Below are 26,711 nucleotides of genomic sequence, written 5' to 3'. Positions count from 1 at the left end.
GGCATACAAAATAATTCACCAACTCAGTGAAAGGTCCTGATTTTTTAAAATCATATCCATTTCAGCAGTGCAAATCTCAAAGCCAATTTAAGGTATGCAGTTTGGACTGTCAAGATCAGATCAACAATGGGAAAAGCATACATGGTTTGATTAAAGTTTATTATCTAGATAAAGCATACTAACAGGAATAAAGATTGTCAAACTCTAGGAGAAAAGGATAAGAGACTATTTTAACCCAACATTAATTAAGCCTAATTTCAACTCGGTCATATTTCTTATGGAGAACACTGTATTTCACAAAGCATAACATCCCCTATTCTTAATAAAAAAGAGAAAAAAGATATTAAAAATATAAAGCACAGTTCTTTGCTAAAATACTTTTACTCACCAAAGTATTCATTTAGAAATGCAAGAGAGGCCACATAGCAGCCAAGACTGAGGAATTCAGCCACCACCATTAACCAGTGCCATGTTCGTATCGTCAGTGCAACCATCAAGAGCTCAGTCAAGATTAGGGCAGTGAAGGAAATGGCAACAACATGTACAAATTCAGATTCAAAAAGCAGCAGGGCTCCATACATCAGAATACCACCTAGGAAAGGCACACGAAGTTAACAATACACTGAGCCATGAAATTTCAGTGTACTAGTTTTTACAACTGCACACTGAACATTTGATTGCTTATTATGAAAACTTGCTCAGTAATTGTTTTTATAAGGTAAAAACATTGATCTTTCTAAAAGAACAGAAGTGATATTTACTGTACTTTGTGCATGTGAAATGAAACAACCAAAGTAAAGCTGTAAAGAAATAAAACTATTAGAAAATTAAACACCTTTTAGTGCAATATATCTGAGGAATTGTTAATCAACCTCATTTTGTCAAGTGCTACAAATAAATGTGATATTGTTGAAAGTGTAATTACTTTCAACTGACTACATAATTCAGATTTCTTCAACAGTACTTCTGTCATTCCATGAAAGAAAACTACTGTGTAAATATATGCAATGGGATAAGCACTCATTAAAATTTTTCTGGATTAGCATTTAATTAAAAACATGTCCTTTTTTAGGTGACATGCATCAATAAAAATACCAATCCACACTGTGTTTTGAATTGGCCTGGCACACTACAGGAATATCGATTTACGAGATAAACAGAAAGCAATATATATAACTGCTGATGAAATGTTAAGCTTTGGGAATTCAACCTGCAGCTGAAAGACAATATTGCTAATAGCAGACAAAAAATTCTTAGTTCAGTAAAATTAGGACTCTCTCCTACCTTGGTAAATACTGATTAAAACCCAGATGAGGAAGGTCTTAAATGACAAAGATCTTCCCTAAGGGAAACAAGTGAGAGGACAGTTAAACACAACTTAAAAACCAATAAATCTACTCAGTTCATATATTTTTAATAGTTAATCACTAGAGACACATTTTTCAAGTAAAATAAGCAGTCTTTAAAGTGATATAGGCTAAAAAGCTTCTACTTGTTTTTATGATTCTTCATTGCAAACTTGTATAGAAATGGCACAAAGTCTAAATTTGGAGGTAGGACAGTTAAGGCCTCAAACAGCTAAGATACTTTACCTTTCAATTCTCTGGCTGGTTTTCAGAGGGATAATTACAGTAAAATTAGTTTATTTTTTATTTAAAATGTTTTTATGTCTGTTTTGTAAAATGTAGTCTTCAAGAAAAATAGCACTGTGTACCTACTGACCTAAACCTCAAGCAAAACTGTAGTTACTAGTCAATTCTGAATGTTGGATAAACTGTCTATTTGCATTCACAGGATAAACATATGACTTCTATAAGTTTTCAGCAAGTAACTATTACTAAATACATTTTAAATCTTCTTGTGATTGTGAATGTTATAGATTGAAACATATGCATAAATCAAAGAACAAATGCTGTACATGTGCATATGGCTCTTGCATTCTGTGAGGGTACTGATGAAATAAGTTAGAATTGCAGAGTTTAAAAGATACACATTTAAAAGCATAAAACAGCAAACGAAGCAGCCATTTTGGCACAAAAGAAGTGATCACTGGAACACGGAAGAATTAGCACTTTACAAAGAAATGTGCTTCATTGCTGTAGAAAGGCATTAATTAACTCTTTCTATTACTTCAATATAGGCTAAAACATTTTCTTGGATAGATACAGTTCATGGCAAGGTGCTAAAGACATTTTCATAATTCTGTATATAGTCTAGAATGTTGGTGACGGACTGAACATATGGGGAAAAAAAAATCTCGTATAAGCACAAAGAAACATTAGATTTTTTTTTTTCTCCTGTGAGTGCCTACTCATTTTCTTTTCAGTACTGGACACTGCTTCCACCTTTGACCATAGCTCCCAATTAGCAAGATTTGTGAAATAAGAATGAGCTTGAGTTTTGGTTCACCTTTATGGAACTAGAAGGGGCAAGTCACTCCTGAGCCTCTAGGGAATGCTGCACAACAGGCTGTGAATCATTTTCAGATGGAAGCAGGAAGCCATCTTACTTATACTTCCTTTCAATTTTTCATCAGCTTTTCTAGCTCTAACTCCGTAGGAACCACAGTAACAGTAATACTGAATCAGTGTGTCCTCCAGCGTATGTAGCCACACCTGTGTGTCTGAACCTTGCTAATCTTCTCTTCTTGCACCAGGGCAAGAGTCTGTCAATGACTTGTGCCAATGTATCTTACTCTTTTAAAAATCTGAAGAGCATTTTCATCACTAGCATATCCCAGAAAAGAAACCAATTCCTAGGAATACAATTATAGTCCGTGTCAACATGTGTTTGAATAACACTAGCTGAATAGCACTGGTAGAGATTTGCAATTAAGAGTCCATAATTTGAAAAGCGATGTGCAGAAATACATAGGCTTCATAGTGTCATGACTAAGGCAGCATGATCATAAATTGTTCTAATAAATACTCACAATAAGATCACCTTGTAATAGTGAAGTCAAATGTAGCACATAACTTTTTGTACTACTCATCCATAATTATTCATTGATCATCATCTGCCCCACACAATGGACTCAACTGTACTCTCCAGTTTCTCCACATTCTCTTTTTTTTTTTCCTTCTGAAGAGAATTATTTGGGTTCTACTTATTTAATATTCACAGAGGTGCAACATAAGCTGGGAAAGCCAGTGATTCAGCATCTCCAAGAACTGTCATTTAAGCCTAAATAAAAAAACTTAGCCTGTATTCATTTACCCATCCTGGGCAGTTTCTGAGTACAGGTTAACTTCTATCTTTGGAAATAAGGTGCTTCCAAGGTCCATCGATGGGTTTTCACAGGCAAGCTTACAACTGCCTTTAGCAGGTGTGAGGCCATGCTTTTCTGAGATTAATCATAGGCTGAAATCTCAAAGAAACTTTAAAGATTCAGAAGAGGAAAAAGAGAGAATCAAGATCTCCAAGAGATGAGAAAAAATTCTCCCAGAGATGAGAAAAAATTCTCCCAGACTAACATAGCTAATAGCTAATTTAGTACAATTAAAAAGACAAAGGCTCTGAAAAGTTTGGACCCTCTTCAACTACGTTCAAAGTTTGGCTTTGGAACTTTTAGACACATCTTCAAAAAAATCTACTATCCCTAAAAATACTATCTGCTTCTGCCTTGGATCACAACTTTTCTAGCTGACAGTTTAAGATAGAGCGGAAGTACTTTTCAAAAAACTTATGAAAACAGAATCTTGAGATTTGTTTCACTTGTGTGGGAGGAGAGATTATACACTTTCATTGTTTGCAGGTATGTGCAAACACACAGCAGTATCTACAGATGATTCAGTTAACATATAGTGGTTATCAATATCTGTTATTTAAAGAAAGTCAGCTTTTGGAGAGGTCAGTAGTAATTTCTGGTGGTTGGGGGGGGGGGGGGGGGGAGGGGGATCTATAAATTAATCTACCAGTTAAAAAGGAAAAAGGAGCTGTGAAAAAGCAAGCATAAATAACTCCAGATCAGAGATCCTGGGGCCAGACTGAAAGCAACTTTTACATCAACATACCTTCATGATTGAATTATTTCAGTCCAACCATTGGTGACTTAACAAATGTATTAATAAAACTGAGTGGAACATTTAGTACCATGGATTATTTTCATAGTACAAAAGTCTGCATTACATTAGTTGTGCATCTGTCTTGCATGGAATACCTTAAGAAAATGACTGTAAGAATTCCCAGTCTTGCACACTGGAGATTTCAGCATTTGTTCATATCAGAGCACTGAGGACATTCGTACCTTCGTGAGATCCTTATAAAGTTCTGGATACAGCAATGCCATTTCTGGCTTCACATCCTGATCCAATACTAGAGAGAAGACTGGAAACATAGTATATATGGTTGCATACCTAGGGGAAAGGAAAGCACATAAATTGACACTTTTGTATGACATGATTTTAAACTGATTTACTGAGTTCCATTATTCTTTTTATTTAAGTGGAATTAAACTGATTCTTCTACCCAGTACTGAGGCAGCTTACCAATACAGCTTTACATGTGCAACCTGCTCTTGTGCTTCCAAGAGCTGCCAGTTGTGAGAAGTTACAGAGCTTTTATACATTCAAAAACAGTAAATACATTTCTTACATATATATAGCACCCACGCTTATAATCTGTTACCATACTCCCTGTGCACTTGCACTTTGGACAACCAGTTCAAAGACTTGACATTTAAATTCATCCACAGATGATGGCTTGAAAACTGAAGAAAAAACAAGCACTATATTCCGGACCTCATGGTATAGGTAGGTGGATGAATAAAAGCCTTAACAACTCTGTGGGTGGCTTTGGATTTTAGTATGCACGTGCCAGATGTATACTTTAGTATGTACTTTCCTAGAACTTAGCACAACTATCTACAAACATTTTGGAGAGGTCTACTGCTTGCCTCTGCAGACTGTGGTGTAATCAGACCTTGATTTGACTATGATTTAAGTTACTATTGATTTAAGTTGCTACTGTTTACAAGGAGTATAAAAAGAACCTCTTAGGACAGAAGGGGCAGCGAGCAGGGACAAACACAAATATATGCATATCCCTCAGCTGTATGACTTGGGGAACCATATTACTAAAGCAGCTTCTGCAACAAGACCAGGGTGCTCGTAATCCTGTATACATTCACCTGAACAGAAATCTATATGGCAGACTTGGGTAGTGCACTCTCAGAGGAAATTTCATAGGCAGTAGCTTCAGCTCCATTTTTAACAGAAAAATCTGTGATTCCCACTGAGGCTTGTATGGCTATCTGTGTAACAGCTGAAACTGGTCTGGGAGATTTCCTCTATTGTTTTCACCCCGTATGTGAAAAAGGTTATATGGTATCTTTGTCTAAGGCTATGCAGATCCCTCTCTTCAAAGAACTGATAATGAGGCTTCCTCCCTCCCACATATTCAACCTAGTTTGACTCTTCTTTGTAGACTCATTCCAGGTTTTGGTAGCATACCAATGAGAAATGGATGAAAAATGTGGCAGACACCAACTACATGATGTTATTTAAGAAGGTAGTTTGCTATATTTATTACCAGACATTGTAACTGTTGGTTTTGACTTACCCTACCATTAGGAATCCTTGGTACAAAGGAACAGACGCAAAATAGAAGACTGATGAAAATACAGCCTACAAAAAGCAGATAATTATATATATTTAATATAATGCTATATACAAAACATTACAATAAAGAAAAAAACAACAATATTGGCTGATTAAGATTTTGTGACATTTCAAAGACAGACATAGTGTTTTTAACTATTCAGAAAACAAAGTTTTAAATACCTGCATAGTTGAAATAATAAGGCCTCGGTGCATGACAAATTGACCAAGTGCTGCTGATCTTTTGTAACTGTTTCGACCATGTACCATCAACAGCCTACCTATGTGTTTAAACTGTGTGATAGAAAAGTCAGCTGCTAGGGAAGCTTGTTTTCCTTCCTAGAACAACAAAAAAATATTCCAAATATGAAACCCAGTGTAAAACATTGTTTCAAAATTCTAAGTGATAATTAATTGTAAAAGTCAAGTTTGCTCCTGCTTCAGAAATCAACGCTGCAACAAGACACAAAGGACAATTTTTTGTGCATATTCTAAAATGCAGTGGCTGTAACAAATCAGTAACAGTAACAAATCAAACTGTAACAAGTTTAATTGCCTATCTTGCTTCTTTCAAGTATGTTTTCTGCTTTTCTTGCTTTTTATATTTAAAAAGATAAAGCAGAGGACATAAAAGCAAAGAAAATATTAGTTCAAAGACTAAGCATTTTTATCATCTTACAGCGTACTTTAATTAGAAATGATCAATTCACTACTGTTTAAGAATAAAGCTTCTAATCCCATGTTACTATACTACTATGTGGCACACATTTGACAATGAAACTGTTAACATTACCTTGCCTTCAATTCCAATTCCACAGTCTGCTGCTTGGATCATGCTGACATCATTTCCTCCATCACCTGGAAAATGTCACTGCAATATTCAGCTCTTCAGAGGTTTTACTATCCTGGCCTTACAGTATTTTAGAAACCTCTTATATACATTCTTAACATATAAAACCTCTTAATATAAATTCTTAGAATTAATCTACGGATTATGATTAATTACTTCAGCAATCAAGACTTTTTCCTGTGGAATAAAGAAGATAACCACACCTTTCTCATGGAATGACATTTTCTGCTACAGCTACATAATACCTGGCTGTTGATGAAGTCTGTTTGGTTTTGTTTCAACTATTTCTCAATGGTGCCATCTACTGCTTAAGTTTATTACACATTTTCGCTACTGCAAATGAAGATGGTGCCAACAGTTACCTATTGCACACGTGCGTTTTCCAGTGTGGTGCTGTAAGAGTTTCACAATATGAGCTTTTTGGGTGGGAGAACATCGGCAGCACACTACAGCAGGACACTGACAAGCCAACTCTACAAATTCATGCTCATAATACTTCAGACAAACCTAAGGAAAAAAATACACGCGCATTTACTTACAATTAAATACTACTATGTGTAGTCTAACACAAAAACACAGTATAAAGAATTCTTTTATGAAGTTTTGCTTGCACAACATCCATCTGGGAGAAAAAAGCCACATTCTCCTGACTGTGGCTTTACTACTTTAAACTGACATTCTCTTTCAATTAAGAGAGTCAACACGCTCTGGGGTTAAGAGAAGAGACAATACTGAAGCACGCTGCATACAAATTCCATTCTGTTACCACACAGGAGACCAGAGAACCAATAACATTTGCCCATCTAGAACATATATCCTCTAATTAGCACTCAGTGAAAAGCAAAAGTATCTCTAAGGCCAACTTAAAGTATGGGCAAATATTGGAAAAAAGTTTCAGAGCATGAAGACACCAATACTTTACTTTTTGAACATAAGCATACAGATAAATGTAATTTGACAGAAACCAAGTTCTTACCTCAAGTGAGTCCCCAGATATCACCAAGGCACAGTCATGCTTCCTCCTAAAGGCATTGAGTTCTAAGTGAGCCTCTCCTCGAGTGGTAACCTTCAATAAAAAACACTTAAAAGATTTCGTTACATTCTTTAAAAAAACCTGCCTAAATAAATCAGGTTTTGAGAACTCACACCCAGAAGGCCTTGGTTCTTCAACAAGTGTTTTATCCCAGTGCAAGCCCGATACCCATGGGATGTGACTACAAGCCTTGAATCTTATGGAGTGAAAAAGTAATCCTCAAGCAAGGAAAATCTATGTAGTCAGTTTAACTGATTCTTCACCAAAGTAGACCAGGGCTAAAAAAATAATGAATTAATGACATTAAAATATCTTAAGTTCAAGCTGACCTGAGTCTTTCCATCTTGGCAGGGCTACAGAAAAAACAGACAAAAAAACTAAGCAAACCCCAAAACTTTTATTTATTAACCAGTAAAATATATTCTTAGAATAATGCAAAATGTTCATATTAATAGTTCCTTCAGTTTGAGTCAGTAGACACAGATTTCAAAGGCACATAAAAATGCTCACTAGTACTAATCCTTTTGGATGTTGCATTAAGTATGCAAGCAGGATCAAGTGGCACAACACAAAAGAACTACATCATAGATTTTTTTATTTATTTACATAATTATTGTTTCAGAAAGGCCCAGCTGTGAAATGCAAAAAATGGCCAAAGGTTACCAAATGGATTTTGGGAGGTTTTGAGTTAAATTTGAAAAGGTTTGGTTTGATTTTTGGAAGGTTTGGTTAAATTTGAAAAATTTAAATTATAACCAGATTTTGAGGAGACTAGCACTTTTTGGTTTTTTTCCAATGTATGATCAATGTATTTTAGAGCTATCATGCAAGACAAAGTTCCAAGCACAGAATGAAACACAAACTCTGATTACACTTCTAATTTTGGCTCTGTCAGCACTTTGATTAAATAACTTTTAAAATATAGGAGTCAATTACACTGAACGTGAAGCTTTGTCTTTGGCCCACTACTACCCAGAATCAGATGCAGTCCAAAGACCTGTCTCCCTCCAGATGGGCTCTACTACACATAAAATTTGGGTTACATTAAAAAGCACCTGCAAACAGAAAAACCCATACACATGCCCCAATTCAGATTTTTTTCCTCCTTTCCCACAACTAAACATTTAAAGAGAAAGCTCCTTGTCTGCCAACCATTAAGAACCCTGGATTGCATTGGACCATTATAATCTTTCTGCATTATAGAGATTAAGAGATGTCAGCATCTGGCACACACTGATGAGCAGTAATTGCCCTCTCTGTTCTACCTTTCACCTAACAGAGGTATTTTTTTTTCATTTGTAATTACCCCTAGAGTAATTTATCAGTTAATTTCATTAGAAAATGAAGAAGCGGAGGCTTCTAAGAATAAAAAGGAAGAGCGTTAAAAACCAAATGCATCTTTTTTGGAAGCCAAAGTAGTACATAATTTTTTATTTACTAATTTATAACTAAAATAGAAGTGTTAGAGTGCCTGGTATTTTCTTGCATTAAATCCAGTAGTTATTCCTTTGCAACAAATACAGCCACAGAAATAATTCTGTATAAATCCATTTTCTAACTAATTTAAAACTTTGTGTACTCTAAGTTAACACAGTTTTATGCTGATCTCTTATCACCAGTCAAGGTAATGAAAATAAAAATCTGACTCAACTAAATAGAATTTGTTCAGGAAGACTTAATTTGTAGTGTTACAACATGGAAAGGTCAACAAAAATTGATCTGAAGTTTTATCAGAAGCATTAATAATTTAATTGCAAATAGTAGTCTGTAGGGCCTAATTTGCCATTCTGATGCTTCAGAAGAAACTACATTTACATGTAAATTATACTCATATAATTATTTCTGTAGGTACAAGGGGTTCATTTAGAACAAACACAGACATATTACATCTGATCACACAGCATCAATCAACGTCTGGAAAATCTATTTTTGTTTGGCGTCTTAGAGTTGATGCTATGCAAATATAACCAAAATGTATAGAAAAAGATATGCAGTTTACTTTTCTAACAGTTATCTTAAACAGCCTGTTAATAAAATGCAAATATATATCGTGATATAAAAAAAAATAATCAAACTTTCTCATATTGATTTGAACTACATCTATACAGAGGACATTGGCATCATAGTTTCATTCAGGATTAATTCTGCTTGAGTGTAAAGAGTTCTATTAATGAAAATGCTAGAACAAGCAAGAACCACATTCAGGTAGCCTAAATTCATGGACACTCTTTCCTACTGGCTCAGCACCTCACATAGACCGCTCTCCATCATTATTCAGAGGTACCTTACTATGTCCATTGTATAAGTGAAGAGTGTAAAACGCATGTAGAACCTGGGTCACCGGAACATGGCTACAAACATTTCTGTAGCATATCAACAAATCTAGAAACAAGCACACTTAAACAGAAGCAATACTTTATAATTCTACATCCTCGAATAACAACCTAAGTACTACTCTCTTGACCATTATTGTGACACTCAGTACAATAACCTGTCAATTTTCAACAAGCAGCCAACTACTAATCAAATAAAGCAGCGTTATTAGCTGTCCTTTGATGAACCAACAAAAAAGTTGGAACTATACTTACAGGTCTGAAAATGTGAATATCTTGAGTCCTAGACACTAAGTGAGAACTTTTTGCAATGCAAGTTGCTGTCTCCAGTTTATCTCCCGTTAACATCCATATCTGCAAAACAATGTAAAAGTTTACTCCATTGGACGTTAATGTGTCTGTTCTCCATATCTAAACGATATCTCTCTCCAATCTTTTTCTGGTACCTTTTGGGATTAGATTACCAGAGAAAATATACTGATATGTGCATTTTTAACTAAAATTAATGAGCAGTTTTTAATGCAATAACACATAAAGCAGAAAAGAACTGTCTCTACTTCAGGCAGCTCCATTCCCCTTCCCTTCTCACAAGGGCCAATGTCTCAATTTACATGAAGACAAGGTGAAACTCTGGGGTAACCCACTGGCATAGCTGAACAGCAGGGAAAGCATAAAAGCCTTTCCCTATGGCCCCGATACTACCTTGATCAAAAGAGTGAGGATGCAGACAACTACAAGAGAGAACATTTGTCACCAAAATGATGCGACACAACAGTCTGGGACCCTAGTGAGAATCTATCAGAAAGCAGCAGCCAAGCAATGAGACAACATATCCTGGAGGAAGAGCTACAGTCCCAACACTCCAAAGACATCCTGCCCACTGCCCACACAGAACTGGGATAAAGGCATTAAAGTTAAGGAATAAGGTTGAGGATCCACCTGTTCTTAAAGTGAGACAGCTCAATCTCCCTCAGTCCCTTAACACCAAGACAGTTGAAGGACATCTGGATGAAATACAAGTTAGCCCTAGACCAAACAGAAGAGACCACATCGGAAGAATGACTTTAGCTGCAGGAGTTATTACTGGATAGTTACTAAGTTAATGGTTGCAATTTTATTAAACTGTAAGCCTCTGTCTCCCTCTTTTCCTGTACATCTCAGGTAAGATCCTTTTCATTAGCGTCCATGTTGGTCAATGAATGGACAAAAGACTCATGTTTTCTCATCAGTAACCGAGTAATCTATAATTTTATGACCTATCTACAGCTACTATTGTGTTTCCAGCTTGCTATAATGTTGGTCGTAATTAAAGCCAGAACAGTTTTAATGCTCTGAAATCCCAGAACTAATCATTAAAAAAAAAACCAAACAAAAAACCACACAACTAAAAATTGTCCCACTGTTCTATTCCTATTTGTAGCAAGATATACCTAACAGTCAGAAGTGACCACATATAGAAGAAATACCAAGAGCAAACAAGAAAATACTATACATGAAGTACTAATATATAAGTACTTTGCATTAGTCACACCATACTAAGAAGAAATTCGATGTAATCATAAGGCTTTAATCCATACATATATTTTTCTAACTGTGCACACCACTGCATTAACAGCTAATTCATCTGAAAGCCTTTGGGGAACAAAGATTAATTAAAACCAGAATAACAAAATAGCAGACATGGGAAGGGGCCTCTGGATATTATCTAGTCCAACTCCCCTGCTCAAAGCAGGGTCAACTACAGCAGGCTGCTCAGGACCATGTCAAGACAGTTTTGACCATCTCCAAGGATGGAGACTCCAGAAACCCTCTGGGAGACCTGCTTCAGTGTTTGAACACACTCACAGTAAAAATGTTCTTATATTCAAACAGAACTTCCTTTATTTCAGTTTGCATCCATTGCCTCTTGTGCTTTCACTGTGCACCACTGAAAAGAGCCTTGCTCTGTCCTCTTTGCATCCTCCCTTCAGGTATTTATAGACATTAATAAGATCCTCCTGAGCCTGCTGAACTTCACCCTTTCATAACTACTGTGGGTGGCCAAGGCCATCCCCTCAACCAGCTTTCATATCCCTGACCAATTCCTCCTTGTTTGTAAGGACTAGTAGAGCATCTCCTTGTTGACTCCTCAATTACCTGTGTCAGGAAATTATTGTCACTGCAATCCAAAATTCTCCTGGTTTGCTTGTGCCCTCCTGTGTTGCCCTTCCAGCAGATATTGGGGTGGTTAAAGTCCAGCACAAGGACCAGCACGTGCAAATGTGAGGCTTCTTCCAGTTGTCTGAAGAAGGCCTCTTTTACTACTTCTTGATCAGGCAGTCTGTAGCAGACACTCACCATAATGTTGTCCACATTGGTCTGCCCACTAATTCTAACCCATGAATTCTCAACTGGCTCATCGTTTGTCCCAAGGCAGAGCTCCATATACTCCCGCTCCTCTCTCACATAAAGGGAGATTTCCCATGCTTGCTGCAAAGCAAAATAACTTACCCTCCTTCTCAGGCTAAAAAACCCCATTGTATCTGATTCAGTTTAACCAATGCAAAGTCAACACCCCTTTTCTGTGCGAAGTTTGACACTCTGCTTCACGCAAAATGCATATAATCTTGCCCACTCCCCTCAGATACTGCTCGTATCTTTACTTCAAATCCTCTTTCAAAAAATGTATGACTTCTAAATGTGCAATTGATAGCTGTCTAGCATAGCCTGCGTATGAGCAAAACACAGCACAAACTCTTGTGCAAAGCTTTTGATGCTGTCCCTTTAACATGACTTGAACAAACTCCAAGGGCAGTTCTGAATTCTAATTCAAACAATTCACCTTTTGATCTTTGCTGAGACTTCTCATGAGCGCCAAGCCTGAAAACATTGTTATCATACGAATCTTGTACCAAACTACTTTAGCGTCAGCTAGGACAGTTTACTGTAGACAGTCAGGGGATAAATGACTGGGAGTCACATACATTTATCCATTGGTAGTTTTCCTACAGAAGTAAGCTTAAGATCAATGAAACCTGTGGTGGACAAGGGAACTTCACAAACAATGTCTTGTTTGTTTCTGCTAGCTCATGCCCAGAATGTGCTTAGGACTTGGCATATTTCTTACTTTGAAGGAACCTGAATATAGACAAATATAATTCATGTCTTGTTAAAAAAAGTTAATAAATGATAACCTGTTATGTTAGCAGTATGCGTTTAGTACCTTTATTCCAGCATTTCTTAGCATCTCTAGAGTTGGTCTAACATCTGCTTGCAGCTGATCTTCTACTCCAGTGAGACACAGCAATTCCATTTCTCGCTCCAAACTCTCTACAACAGCAGCAACCTTCAGGTTTCTATCATGTATGCTTAACTTCGCTTGGTTATATCGACTCTGTTTACAAACACAAAACCACTTAGAGTTTCCTATGACTCAAAGTATACATTCAGTCTACCAGTCAGTTATAATATGGATTCATTAGGCTAAATATTTCTCTTTAAATATCTTTAATGAAGAACAAGATTAAAAGAGCAAATTTTACTTTACACCTAATGTTATACATGTTTTTTCTGGCAAATCACCTCAAGAGAATGCCTCCTGAAGAACTATTAAGAATTAGGCATTGCAATATCTAAGCAGGAACTGCCCTTATCTTTGAGAACAAGTAGATTTTTTTTTAGGTCATGCTGAAGCTTACAGAATTAACATTATGCTAGCTTCTGGGAAAACACTGTCCACTCACATAATAAAGCAAAACAGTATCCTATGTATGACTGCAGAACAATCACTAACAAATGACAAAATCTCTAGTAGATTGTATGCCATACCTCAACTATCAGTATTTTAAATATGAATCATCTTTTTTGCCACCTTAATAGAATAAAAAAAGAGGAACGTTCCCCTTGAAGTAACTAAATATGGTGAACCACAAGATCACTCTGTCCCTTCATACCTCAAAATCTTGATACTGTTCTTCAGTCAGTGATTTTTTGGCAACAACCAGCGTACGCAGTCCTTCTCGTGCCATATTACCACACTAAATGGACCAAATCACAGAGCAGTTATGCTAATATTCAATCGTATGTACCCATTTTATACTGTATGCTAAGAGGGGATATCTGTACCATAACTTTTGGTGTTTCTTTAGACTCTTAGATTATTTTTGAGAAGCCACAAACAAAATAAAAAGAAAGTATACTTCAGGTCCCCCAAATGAAGTGGCATGCTATTGGTGAGCCAATTAGATTTCCTCTCCTAGCTTAAAGAACATCTCTTTTAGGTTGAAGCTTTAAATAAATTAAAACTATTTTTGAGGCACGTAACAGAGCCTCATTTTCTTTTTCCACTGAACATACCTCTTATCAGAAAAAATATCTACACATTAAAAATAGCCATGGAATAGCATATCTTAATGAAAAACAATGCTGTCCAGTGCAAAACACTTATTGATTTGACCTCATAAAGCTAAATAAATTAAACAAGTATTTTACAATTAATTGTGCATCATTATCGCCAAAAGTAATTTTTATGACATTTTGCTAGGTCTTGAGGGAGTTTAATTTATTCATGTCCCCAAATAAATCAAACTGCCCTGCAGCAGATATTGATTCATATTGCCAATACCATTATGAACATACATGGTGTAATCATTGTATTAACATATTGTCTGTATGTAGGGTCAAAATAAGATGATTGCTGGTACCTACTAGAGCCACACAGTGAAAAATATTCATCAGATTTGAAATTCAGCCACTAGCTTTCTTATATTAAATTTAATAAATATGACAAAAAAAATTTCAACTTGGCTGCAACCCTTATTAAACTTCGTAATTCATAATCATACCTCACTGTAGAATTTGATAAAACAAGGGCATTTCAGGATAAATAGGTTTATAGCAGAATACTTCTCAGAAGTAATTAGGTTTTATGTGAAAGGTCTGTCAATGAAAAAAAAATTCCCTTGTTTTAAGTAGGAACGTGTTCTGCTATGACTACCAGCTTTGCTTTTCCTGTGGGTTATTCAAGAATTGGAAATAATTCTAATCCCTTAAAACCCATGCAGGATATATGTAACTGAACTTCAAAACCCATTACTGCATTGGCTCACATTCTCCTTTAAACCTATTCCAATAATACCTGATATTTTGATTTTATAAAAATTAAAATTTTGTAAAAACTAAAGATCTAAATTTTGATTTTGTTTCTTACCTCTTCTTCTAACCAATCATTGTACTGTACAATAGTGGACATTGCAACATCTGCACCCTTCATGTAAAATGTAATTTCTCCTGAAAATTCATCCTAAAATTTTACAAAAGAAATAGAGGGGAAAAAAAAATATATCTGTTTATCCAGTCAAAACAATTACCTACCGATAACCTAATTGTCTTTTGAAGTAGTCAATGGATTATCACTTATAAAAGGTGAAGTACCTTGCCAAGAGGTGGGTAAGTTTTATTACTTGATGTTACTACCTCCAACGATATCTCTGATTCCATTGAGATGCAGATTCCTTACTTTCTCATACAAGAGGATCAGTTCTAACTGAGTCAACGTGAGTAACAGATTCTCAGCATCCCTGAACTGCCCGTCTAAAATTTAAAATATCACTATTATGCTACCTCTAACTACTATTTTGTTTCTTTGGTGGTATATACTATCTAACCCACAACAGAAAGCTTGCTCTGTATCTTTGAACTACCTAAGTAATTAAAAATTTACAAATAACTTAGTGTAAATGTTTGTTACAGATGTTTTAATGATGAAACATTCATCGCATATTCAGGGAATTTCCACCCAGGCAAACATAATCCAAATCAGGAGTTTCTGAGGTATGGTCTGTTGCAGAAGGAATGGATTAGTCTGGTCTGCAAGCTTCTTAGAATACCTCTGAACATGTCACTGTTAAACAGGCTCTTAGTGCCAACCTCACCTAATGAAATACAGACTTGCCAAGGTCTCTCCAGACCTGAGCATGCACATATTCTGCCTGAAGTATCCTTGCCCAAGGCTGATGGCATGCCTGGGTTGTCATCACATGCAAAGAAAAAATGGGGTAAGTTTGACACCTATTTAACTGGGACTTGGCACTTATCTAACCGTCTAACAATGTTGTCTGATGCTGTTCTGCTACAGTGTCTGATTTTAGGTAGGGAGAAGGTAGAAGTATATAGCGTGGATGGCTTAACACTTGCAGAGGTTTAAACCTTCCTTTTAGCACGGTGTTGTGGCTTCCTTTCATCTGAGGTTTCAATGATCATCACTATGCCCCCAACTGGGCATCTAGGAGACAACTAAGCACATATCTCATAAATCTTAGACCCTGTGCGTTGTGCTGTGTATGCACACCAGTTCAGATATCAATACTGAGTCTGGAAAAGCAGCAGCACTAGTATTACAGAAAGATGCTAACTACTAATGTAAGAAATTTTAGCCATTAATTTATCTTTTGAAGAGGCAACATTTCGTATGAAAGAAACAAATGGAAAATTTAAAACAAAGGCTTAAAGGCAACTTGCAGCATCAGAGGCTAAACGTGAAGTAGTGAAATTAACGTGTTCCTATGTCAGAGAAGAGTTTGTCCTTTACAAAGCTCTCTGCAACATCAGGTTACCCTGATTTTTCTACAATTGCTTGCCTAGTATTTCATGTGTACCTGTGTCAAAAGGTATACTGTCCATTTTAAAATCTTGTGAAATGCATTCCCTGAAGAATCATGTTTCTATTAAATTTTATAAAAATAAACATTTGGTAAAAATATTTTTTGAGAAATAAAAACCAACACCCAGAACACCCCCAAAACTACCCTAACTATGATCCCCATGCGCTTGCTCTCAGAAGTGAAGGGAAAGATCTGCAGAATATAGTATGTCAGAATGTGTCCACCAGGGGTCTTCAGCTGCATTGAGGTCAAGTCCCTGTTAACCAGAGTGAGACCGACACTCTCTGTCCACTGCACCAGAGCTACCTAAAGAAAAAAAAAAAAGGAAAAAAGAGACATGTTTAAGTGTGAAAGTCTATTATACTGTTCTATAAATTAGGCTAAAGCCAAACAACTATTCCTAGGGTAAAAGTCTAAACTCTTCCAAGAATCTAGGAAAAAAAAATGTGAATAGCAGTAGACTGAGTACAAAATCTTAATACACCAAATGAGTATTTTCCTTCAGAAAGCTTACAAAAATTCTTATGAAGACTATAAAAACTTATTCCTGCAAATGAGGTATTTAGAATATATCATTCAGAAATAGCAGTTCTAATAAAAAACCCCATATATATATTCAATGATACTTAAAGGACATCCAGTAGAAATTATGCAAAATGAGAACACAATTTCTGTACCAACACCACCGCTATGTAAGTAAAAGATTTTGCGAGTATTTCCATATAAAATGTTTTATTAGATCTACAATTACATGCAAGTTGAGACACTGTAATATGTAAATAGATAAGCAAAGGATCTTATTTTTAGCTCACTTTGTGCAGTTGCATCATTTTATTACTTTGTTTCAACAATAATATAATTGAGTTCTTACCATATCAAATGAGATGGAAACCAAGCTTACAATACTGCATCCCACAAACATGCTTGTGAAAGTCCCTTTTACAAACCCAGAAATGCTGCATTATACAATAATCACTATTAGCTACCATTACATGGCATCTTTAAATGCATGCATTAGTCTTGCCTTTTGTTTTTAATTTTGCTGCTTTAAAGTGCATGACATCTAGCTTCTACTTTCTTCTGTTATGCTTTAAATAATGCACTAGATATTTTTCTATCACCACCACCGTGTGGTTTATTCCTTCAAAAAATTAATACTTTAGAAAAACTGCTTTACTGTTAGTTTATATACAAGCCATATTCCATATCTGAATGGGAAGTTTCTGATTAAAAAAAAAATTCTCGTCCTCAATTCTAATTTTATTTTTCCAAATACTAATCACTATTGGAAACCAGATGTTTAAATGACTAGAAAGGTAATTATAATGAAGTTCACATGATTTTTATGGAACCTGCCTCTGCTATTAATCTCAGGTAAGATGAAAAAAATAAAAATCAAGCAGTGTGATAAACAATGTGCAAGTAGTAAAATCCCTAGATAAGTTCAGACATGACGACTAATGGTCGCTACGAATTTCACCCAAAGCAAGTAAATCACTGTAGCTTCTATGAAAATTTAAAATTGGAAAAAAAAATTGTGTGAACCCCTAAGAAACCCTAGTAGTGCCAGCTGTGTAGGCATCACCAAATGAAAATACAGTGAGATGCAGTTACAGAAGAGAAAAGAACACACTTTGAAAAGCACCATTTTAAAACCTTGAAAATGACAGGAAGTCTTTTTAGATATTTTTCTTCTTCAATAAAAGTACCATATAAGCTGTAAATGATCCAATACTCCCAAGGTTAATTTTCAATTTTCACAGTGAAAGGTTGTTATTACATTCTGACCTGTAAATTGCTTCTTTCTACTAATATTCTATCATCTCGTTTGTGTCCCTTTGCAGCTAGGACTTAAGTGTTCTATATTTGGTGACTCACATCTGTTTATTGTTTCATTTATGTTTGGCTTCACCTACCATGTGACTTACCATTTTGCAGCACAGTCATTTTGGATTCTTATACCTGGCCTACACACAACTGCATATATATATATATATTTTCTTTTAAATTGATCAGTGCAAATACCATAGCAGAAATAGTCAATAAGGCTCAAGAGTCAAACAAATGCCTAAAAGGCAACTGAGCAAACTTTGGAGCAAGACATTAAGTTTGACTCTCATCATTCAGAATGAATCAGAGCAGCTAGACCTTAACAGCATCCAGAACAACATAGCCGGACCTTACCATTAAATATCTGAAGCTTTTAGAATATACAAATTTAAGAAAAAAATTTTCACAAATGGCATGAAAATCTAAATTATAAATCTTAAATAAATATTTACTGAATGGCTAGCTATACAGAGTTCAGAAAAAGGATTCTTAGGTAAGTCTCTCTTCTTGAGGTTTCCTCTCTACAAGGATATTCTCTTCTCTTCAATACGTTTCTGAAGCCTTACATTAAAACGGTCTTGCAATCTAGTGTGCATACATAAAGAACCCCTAGAATGCCAGGTAAACGCAACAGATGTGGCTTCTACAGAGCTTGACATACTGGATGGAGTCAGATAAAGCAATCAAAGGTTGGACAAGGACAAAAGTCTTGCTGGTGATGCTACCATTTTGCTTTTAAAAAAAATCCATTCTAATTATAATATTTATTTGCCGATAACCATTCATTTCCTAAAACACACAGATGAAATGTGTTAAGTTTCCTGAATCCGGGTTAGGGACTTATTTGAGTATTTTGTGGATCTTGTCTGGCTTATCACCAAGCTTCCCTTCTATGGAAATTGGCTGCCTGGGAGTCAGAAGTACATTGGCAGATATAGCATCCTCCTACTACTAAGACACAGGTGTGCACCTGAACCCATTAGCTATGTAGCATTCCCAGAACAGGTAATGTAGGTGGAGTCAAAGAGCTTCTGTGGTTTCTAACTTGCTAGTTGTCTTCCTCCTCAGTAGCAATTCAAAGCGTAAAGACAGCTATCCACCTCTTGCGTGACAAGGTCAAAGTAGCAACTTCCAAATTAGGAATGAAGGTAGCAAATACTTGCATTATGAAATGGAAATGCAACAGATCTGACAAAAGCTACTGAGAAACACCTCTTGTTTAGTGTTTCTTACCAAAATCTTTCAGATGTTTCTATTTACCACATGCCCACTGTTGAGCTCTGGTTGCCTCTGTCAGCAGTGTCTCTCCACTAGAGGCCACCCGACCCCCAGAGCTTCCATAGTTCACAGCCCTAAATATCAAACTCTTCAATTACCACAGTACAGATTTCCATTAAAAGTCAAATTCAGGAGACTTCATAGGGAAACTCTCTCAACTCAAGCAGTAACTCTGCGACCCACAATGTAACCCAGAGCAGTACCAGCTCAGGAGGTGGAAGTAGCTTCTCCAAGCAGGACGGTGTGTCTAGCTCAGTTGTCTGAGGAATGTGTGCATCTCAAGAGGGGCATGAAGAGGGGAAACTTCAGAAGCACTGTTGTTACAGACCATGGCAGCCCTGCATACTAATTCCATGTTTTGGGACATAATAATCCCATTTGTTTAGAAATATTCATTTATGGAACTAAATCAAAACAAGCGGCTTATAAATATCTTAGGTAGTTTCTAGAAAGTTCCATAAAGTACACAAGGTTGTTAAGTGACAATGATGCAGTTACCTATTTTATCAGTCACAAAACCTAAGCCTACTAGAGGCAGGAAAATGAATAGTTAAGGACTTCACAAACCCCATATCAAGCACAGAAAAAAACTCCCAACCATTATTCCTGTTGTGGATTCAGAACTGCATATTTAATTAGAACATTAGACTGATTTTAACCTAAAATAAATACTAACCAACAATGTTAAAAAACTTTAGAAAACATGCAAACTGATAGGCCACAAAAAACTTGGTATATTTAATTTTCTCATAAACCAATTACATTCTAAATTATTTTTTTTTTCCCAACTATGGTGCCAACATTTTAAAAATTATTTTTAAGGGAAAAATCTCTTCTACAGTAAGTCCTATTAGCCTATGACTCCCATTTAATAACCCCGATGAAAATAATTATGTGGCAGAAAATGCTACAAGTATCTAAACACGAGTCAACAGTCAAAATTAAGGCCAACATATAAGATGAAACAGATTGTCCATAGAAACCATTTAAAGGAAGCACCATATCTTTACTTACTTTCAACTCTGAGGATGAAAGAGTTAAGTACCTCCCTGCCCTATCAAATAACAGGAGTTTGCTTCTCTCTGGAGTGCTGTTAGATGGCTTTAGGACATTCAATCAGTATTTACAGGACTGTTCCTTACATAGCCCAACTCAAAGCCCATCTCTGAATTCTCCTGACCCTTCCCTGTGAGGGTGAATAACTTACACAAGGAAGGGCACTCTCACTCCCTCTCAGATTAACATCTTCCTTAGCTTCCTCTGGACCAACAGGAAATATCACTTATCACCCAGCTGTCTTACTAATTTTCAGTTTGGGGAATTGCAACACTGAGTCCCTTTGCTCCTTAGAAAATGTAACTACCTCTAGTTACTTGTCATCTTGGGAGCATGATGGCATGAAGAAGTCCCAGTTAAAGAAAATCTGATATAGTCACTTGAAAAAATGAAACGCACCTTGCCTTTGGACACATAGGGTTATAAATCCAAAGTGAGGTATTTGAAGCACCTTGCTGAATCCTGAAGACTTTCAGTTACTGGATCAATCCTAAAAGGCTGTTACTGCTTGGCAGAAGACCAAAAAATGCCCGAAGGCTGTTTTTGCTTGCTTTAGATACTACATAAATCAGGACAGGAACATACAAACCATCGTACTACTACTGCTCCCTTTGAATTCTGGGATGTTTGGAACTTAGCTGGTCTTAGGAACCTAATCCACTATTTTTGCTTTTTATAGTAGGATGTTTTGAGAGAGAAAGCAGAAGTGAGGAAAAAAAACCACAAAACCACCCACCCCACTCTTAGCTTGGGTAAATTGAAACAGAGATTGGGTACTTACTTGACTCAAACATAACTTTTTATCAACCAAGACAGAATAGCAACGTATTTCTATGAAAAAATATTCAAACCCCTATTTAGACTGAAACTGCAAGGCCCTGAGTGCACCCTCCTTCCTAGGAGTTTAACCAGCTGCGTTCAAGGCCAGCTCACTGTTAAGAGCTGTGATGAAGAAACAGCTCGAAGAAGTCTCCATGGGGGCTGCCCTCCCCCTTCCACTTGGCTCTCATGCTTGGTCCTGTGAGAGCTACACTGCAGTCACGTTGCAGCTATGCCCACACTTGGCCACGTACCCCGCTGACCTGGCCCTGACAGGCAGACACGACCTCCTGGCTTTAGACCTGCCACGCTGCCGTGAACGTTCCTTGCAATCACCAGAATGTGGCTAATGCTGGTTACTGTCTCGGGAACTTAATGATTTGACTTCTTGGCTTTAATTCAGACGTGCCTTATCACCACAGACCTATACAACAATCTATACTCTTGACTGTCTCTGGTTTCCATCATGGGACATGCTCTTTTCACCTTGCTTGGATATTGTGGGGCTGTACACCTCATCACTGAGGCCACTGACTCCAGCAGCCTGGCTATCGCGCTCAGCTCCTGGCTTCCCTTTCCTTGCAGGCCAACCTGCCGTTGCTGCTCTCTAGCACAAATATCTAACTGCTCAATATTTACGAAGTGTTGCTCAAAACACTTTATGACCAACTAATTGTCACTTTCAACATACAATATTTCCTTTTGAGCTTCAGTTTAAGAAAAAGATCCACCACCTCGCGGCTGGTGTCGGCAGTTCTTTTCCACCCCATCCAGCAGTTTGGGAGTTCCCCAACAGTTGTGCTGACAGCTTTTCTGGAGCCATGCTATGAACCTGATCACTTAAACTGAAAAGTGACCCATATAAACAAAGGCTTTGAAGATTTCAACATATATGAGGGAGCAATTCGTAGGGTAAGAAAGGAGGACTAGGGATGGAAGTTTTGTAAGCTAGTTTTGCTGCTTAGGAGAATTCTCATGTAACCAACCTTCATTTATTTCAGAGTATTTAAGAGCATCTTCACTTGAAACAATAGGATCTACTTTCAAAATCAGGTTGCCATGTAAGGTATACAGAGGTTATGTGTGTGGTATTTTGAAGTTAAGGCTATTGGTTTGGAAACAGGGAAGAAGCAGTGAGATTTCTTTTTCCCACTGCCCAAGTGTTCCCAACAGTTTCTGCTTGGATTGTTCAACAACTCACATGTTTCCAATCAGCACTGGTTTGTTTATATTTATAAACAATGATTTGATAACTAACATTTGCAGTCCATCAGTTTTCATTGAGAAACTTCATAATTAAACTAAAATTATTAACTTAAAAATACAGCTTGATCATGTGAAAAAACTGCCAATCAATACTCAAGACAAGCTATGGAGTAGTTATTCTTTGTGGGTCTCGAAGGTCATGAAAGTGATGGTTTTATGCTGAGTGATTTGCTTTTCACAATACATTGACAAAACAACACAATTAGTCTTGCTTCAATAAGCACACACAATAAAATGAATTAAACAGTACAACATGCCTCATACATTACGGCTTCACTTTTGTAAACACAAAAGCTGCTTCACTAAGGGCATATCACTTTCCTGCCTGTTTTTAAATGATTGGCTTTGTATCCTTGTAATTAATTTTAGCAACTCTATTGTCTCTGGACAGAAACGTTGGAATTAAATAACTGACCACACTTTAAGGTAGTATTTAAATATTCAGAATCCTGGAATTAGAAATGCTTGAGAATATAACAGTGCAGGACAAAGCATAACCAATAAATAGCTGGTTTATGAGAGTGAGCAGTCATTAAAAATTGTGACTGATCAATCTTTTCTGACCAAGGGGAGCAAAGGTCTTCAAAGGCTCCTGTTCATAGCACACCCCTGAATTGCTTGGGTCTGTGACCTTTGAACTCCATTGCTTTACCTACTTAGCTTATATCCTTTTATGATTGTTAATTACATTAAGGTAGCTGGCTTTCTATAGGTGAGATGAACCCGCACCTACGACAGCCAGGTAGGAGCTGTTTTCATTTTTTTCAGTGAGTTCTCAGTGAATGTTTATTGTTTGCTATGCTACAGCTGTAGAGGACAAGTGACAGACAAATGAAACTTTCCACTCTTTCAGAGAAAATGAAATATTGATCACTTATCATAAGAAACAAAGAGCCTGGCATAAGTAGGGTTCACATTATGAATACAAAATCAGTTACTTATCTCAGGTTACTCTAACAATAGATAAATACATCTTTTATGATGAATGGACCTACTCCTAAACGTGCATACTTTGTTATGGTTATATTTTATCTGTATATGGATGCACACAGACACACATCTGTGAGGAATTTCCAATGAACTCCTCCAGTCAATTATTTCAGTGTATAGTGTGTCAACGTATTACTAAACTGCTTCTTATACTTTCCTACATGGAAGAATAGTTTATACTTACACATTGTTCTCTGCTCTTTATATGCTACGGTGATATCATGCTGTATTATATAATGCAACAGACAACTGTGCAAATAGCATCTTCTTTCAAAAGACTGCAATCAAGCCAGATCCATAAACAAAATCTAAGAGAACCAAGTTGTAATGTTGAGAAAGTACAATGCATAAAACTGGTTAAGTCTATTAAATGATAATGTTGCTTATTAACCAAATATGTTGTGATAGGTCAGTGCTGAGGTTAAACAGAAAACTTCAATTGAACCATTTCCCTAAATAAAGCTCCAGGGTGCAATATTCAAAGCACTTTATTCAATAAAAAATGCTTTTAAAATGGTACTTTGGTTATTGGGAAACATTGGCATCATCCGTCAACCTAACTGCGGGAAAGTTCAATAAGCTAAATAATGAACCATTTACATTATTTTCCTTAGGCTCCAGTGATTTGCAAACATTGCATCAATAGAACTCTTTAAAAAATTATGATAAAGACCTGCTCGTCTTTCAACTGTTAGGCTTTTTGCTGTCATGCTGCTATTTTTATGCTGTTTAAATGTTTTTTGTAGCTTCATCTTTTTATAAGACTCCATTTAGCATCAATTTCTCATTATATTAAAGCATATTTGTTCAATATGATAATTTTACTAGTGTTTCAAGCATTATCTTTGAGAAACAAAGAGGAAATTTAATGCTGTCTGTTCTAAAATCTGAGCTTTTCATTTCACTGTCATATAGTTTAAATGTATGGGTTGAGGGGATAAAAAAAAAATCATTATTAAAAGGATACCTGTACTTTCTCTTCCTTGAAGCACTAACAGTTTCTTTGTTGCTCATTTCCTCTTCCATTTGCCTTTCCAACCCTGAGTCCCAGATCTGTCGTATTAGCAACAGATTTATCAACTTTCCTCTTTCCAAGCTCAAATTCCCTACTGTCTTCCCAGGGCACCACTTGCATAATTCTCAAGTCTTACAGCTGTTTCCTTTAGCAAATATGGGAGGTGAATTGCTCTTTATGGTAATATTTTCAGGTTCCAAACAACTGAATGAATATACAAAAGGCCACAGGGAGAGAAGATCAAGTGGGAGAAAAAACTCACGTAGTCTCTCTCAATTGCACCTCCCTTCACCTGATTTAGTAATACCTTTGGCTGTTAAAGCAGAATGTTTAGTTACTCCATAGCTGTCGTCGTATCTTCATAGGTAGATACTTGCTTATGCAGACTTTCATATATTTAGTAATACCTCACAGGCTCATTACACTGATCTATTTAGCAAATATGAATATATGTGCATATGAAAATTTGTACATATGTGCATAATACAAGTCAAACATTATACAACTACACTAACAAACTATATTTGCAATGTAACTCTGGAATAAACAAATGCACTTCCAGCGTTGTCAATTCATAATGCAGATCAACCCATGCTATATAGCACCACTTATAGTATTATGGATTATTGATTTTAGCCAAAAAGCAGAGTCTCAAGTCCTGCCTAGAGTTTATTTTTTAAAATGTTCGGACTGCCACTTTTTAATCACTGAGAACCAGCCACTTCTTTATATTCTACAATCCTTTGACACTATGAACTGTGTTTATAGCATCTGAAACACATGTAATGCCTGCTAGTCCAGTACTACATGAAGACAGACTGAATTTTATTTCTTGCATTCCTAAAATACTTGTTATAGACTTGTTACTTTTAGCAATTACAGATTGCAGTTTGAATTGCGAAAGTTTTGTTAGTATTACATATGGTGATAAATTAGACATGTAAACCAAATGTATACCAAGAATAATAGGCTGTGCTGTGGCAAGATGAGGTTGGTGGAAGAAATATTATCTTGTATTAGATCAACTTGTATAGCTAGAAAAATATACAGGCTTTCAGATACACACTCCCTTCTTCACATCTTACAACAACCTTGTTTTGATTATGAGTAAGCTACCGCTACACCACCAACAGTACATCCAAGCTTCAGACACTGCTAGGATTTCTTTAAAACAAAGATGCCCCTCAATCTGCTCACTTTCAGAGGCAAAACAACCTTGAAATACTCTATTTCTCTATTTTACTAATATCAAGTACATACATGTTTCTATAAAGTGAATAGGCTATGATTATTTTTTATGCTCACTTTGCAGTATCTTGAAACTTGAGTTTTGACTCTCTCTTCTAATACTTTTTTAGACTGAATTTTAGGCAATCAATTTAGGCCCCAAAACAGCATTACTCGGAACAATAACTCAAATCCACTGAAAGCAGTGGGATTTGTTTAAAATTTGGATTTCAATGGAAGTCAAATGCATGTTTTTATTGAAATAGGGTTTTCAATTTGTGCTAAACTTGATGCAATTTTGACTGAACCCTGAAGATTATGAAGCTGCCTAAGGTGAAGATCAAAAGCTTTTCTATAGGAGTATCTGAGGCTTGGGTTTTTTTTCCTGTTAAGAATCTATACATTCCACTAACTGGTAGTGTCTCTAGCTAATGTACCTGGTTGTCCATCACTCAAAGCCGTTTCATATTCCTTTTTGCATGTATAAGCTATGATTCATACATGGATTAATGTTTTGAGAATATACCTAATAACTTTAATTGCAATACTCAACAAAGTATTGATCCCAAAGCACTGACTACACAGACCTTTTAGTCAAATAACTGAAAACATTTTGTTACATAGTAACAAAGAAACACTAGATCTTTCCTACAGCTGTAGAGGAAATAAAACCAGATTACTGCTAATTTTAAAGAAAACCCATCCCAAACCACTCTTCTTTAACAGTTCTGCTCTTTTTAACTTAGCTTATCCTGTTCTTTATGAGATATTAGTTT

The 26,711-nt window shown here is 36.2% G+C and overlaps 1 protein-coding gene across 8 annotated transcripts in view; it reads right to left on the bottom strand.

Moving 5' to 3' along the window:
* The window catches only part of ATP9B (ATPase phospholipid transporting 9B (putative)), a 174,885-nt gene that overhangs the window by 3,326 nt on the left and 144,848 nt on the right, over positions 1–26,711 (bottom strand). For 4 of the 8 annotated variants that reach the window (XM_072853466.1, XM_072853469.1, XM_072853471.1 and 1 more), the window contains 13 exons: positions 16,599–16,760; positions 15,002–15,094; positions 13,746–13,829; positions 13,016–13,186; positions 10,069–10,167; positions 7,424–7,528; positions 6,810–6,954; positions 6,391–6,455; positions 5,781–5,936; positions 5,560–5,624; positions 4,247–4,355; positions 1,285–1,342; positions 389–592 (listed from right to left, as the gene is read on the bottom strand). In XM_072853466.1, the coding sequence (XP_072709567.1) occupies positions 389–592; positions 1,285–1,342; positions 4,247–4,355; positions 5,560–5,624; positions 5,781–5,936; positions 6,391–6,455; positions 6,810–6,954; positions 7,424–7,528; positions 10,069–10,167; positions 13,016–13,186; positions 13,746–13,829; positions 15,002–15,094; positions 16,599–16,760 (1,516 nt within the window). Of the gene's footprint in view, positions 1–388; positions 593–1,284; positions 1,343–4,159; positions 4,356–5,559; positions 5,625–5,780; positions 5,937–6,390; positions 6,456–6,809; positions 6,955–7,423; positions 7,529–10,068; positions 10,168–13,015; positions 13,187–13,745; positions 13,830–15,001; positions 15,095–16,598; positions 16,761–26,711 lie in introns of those variants that run through there. The other 4 variants (XM_072853467.1, XM_072853470.1, XR_012041096.1 and 1 more) reach the window with 3 other exon arrangements.

Source organism: Ciconia boyciana, chromosome 2 (assembly GCF_034638445.1).
Source record: "Ciconia boyciana chromosome 2, ASM3463844v1, whole genome shotgun sequence".
NCBI classification, from domain to species: Eukaryota; Metazoa; Chordata; class Aves; order Ciconiiformes; family Ciconiidae; genus Ciconia; species Ciconia boyciana.
This window is presented reverse-complemented; position numbering and strand designations above follow the sequence as displayed.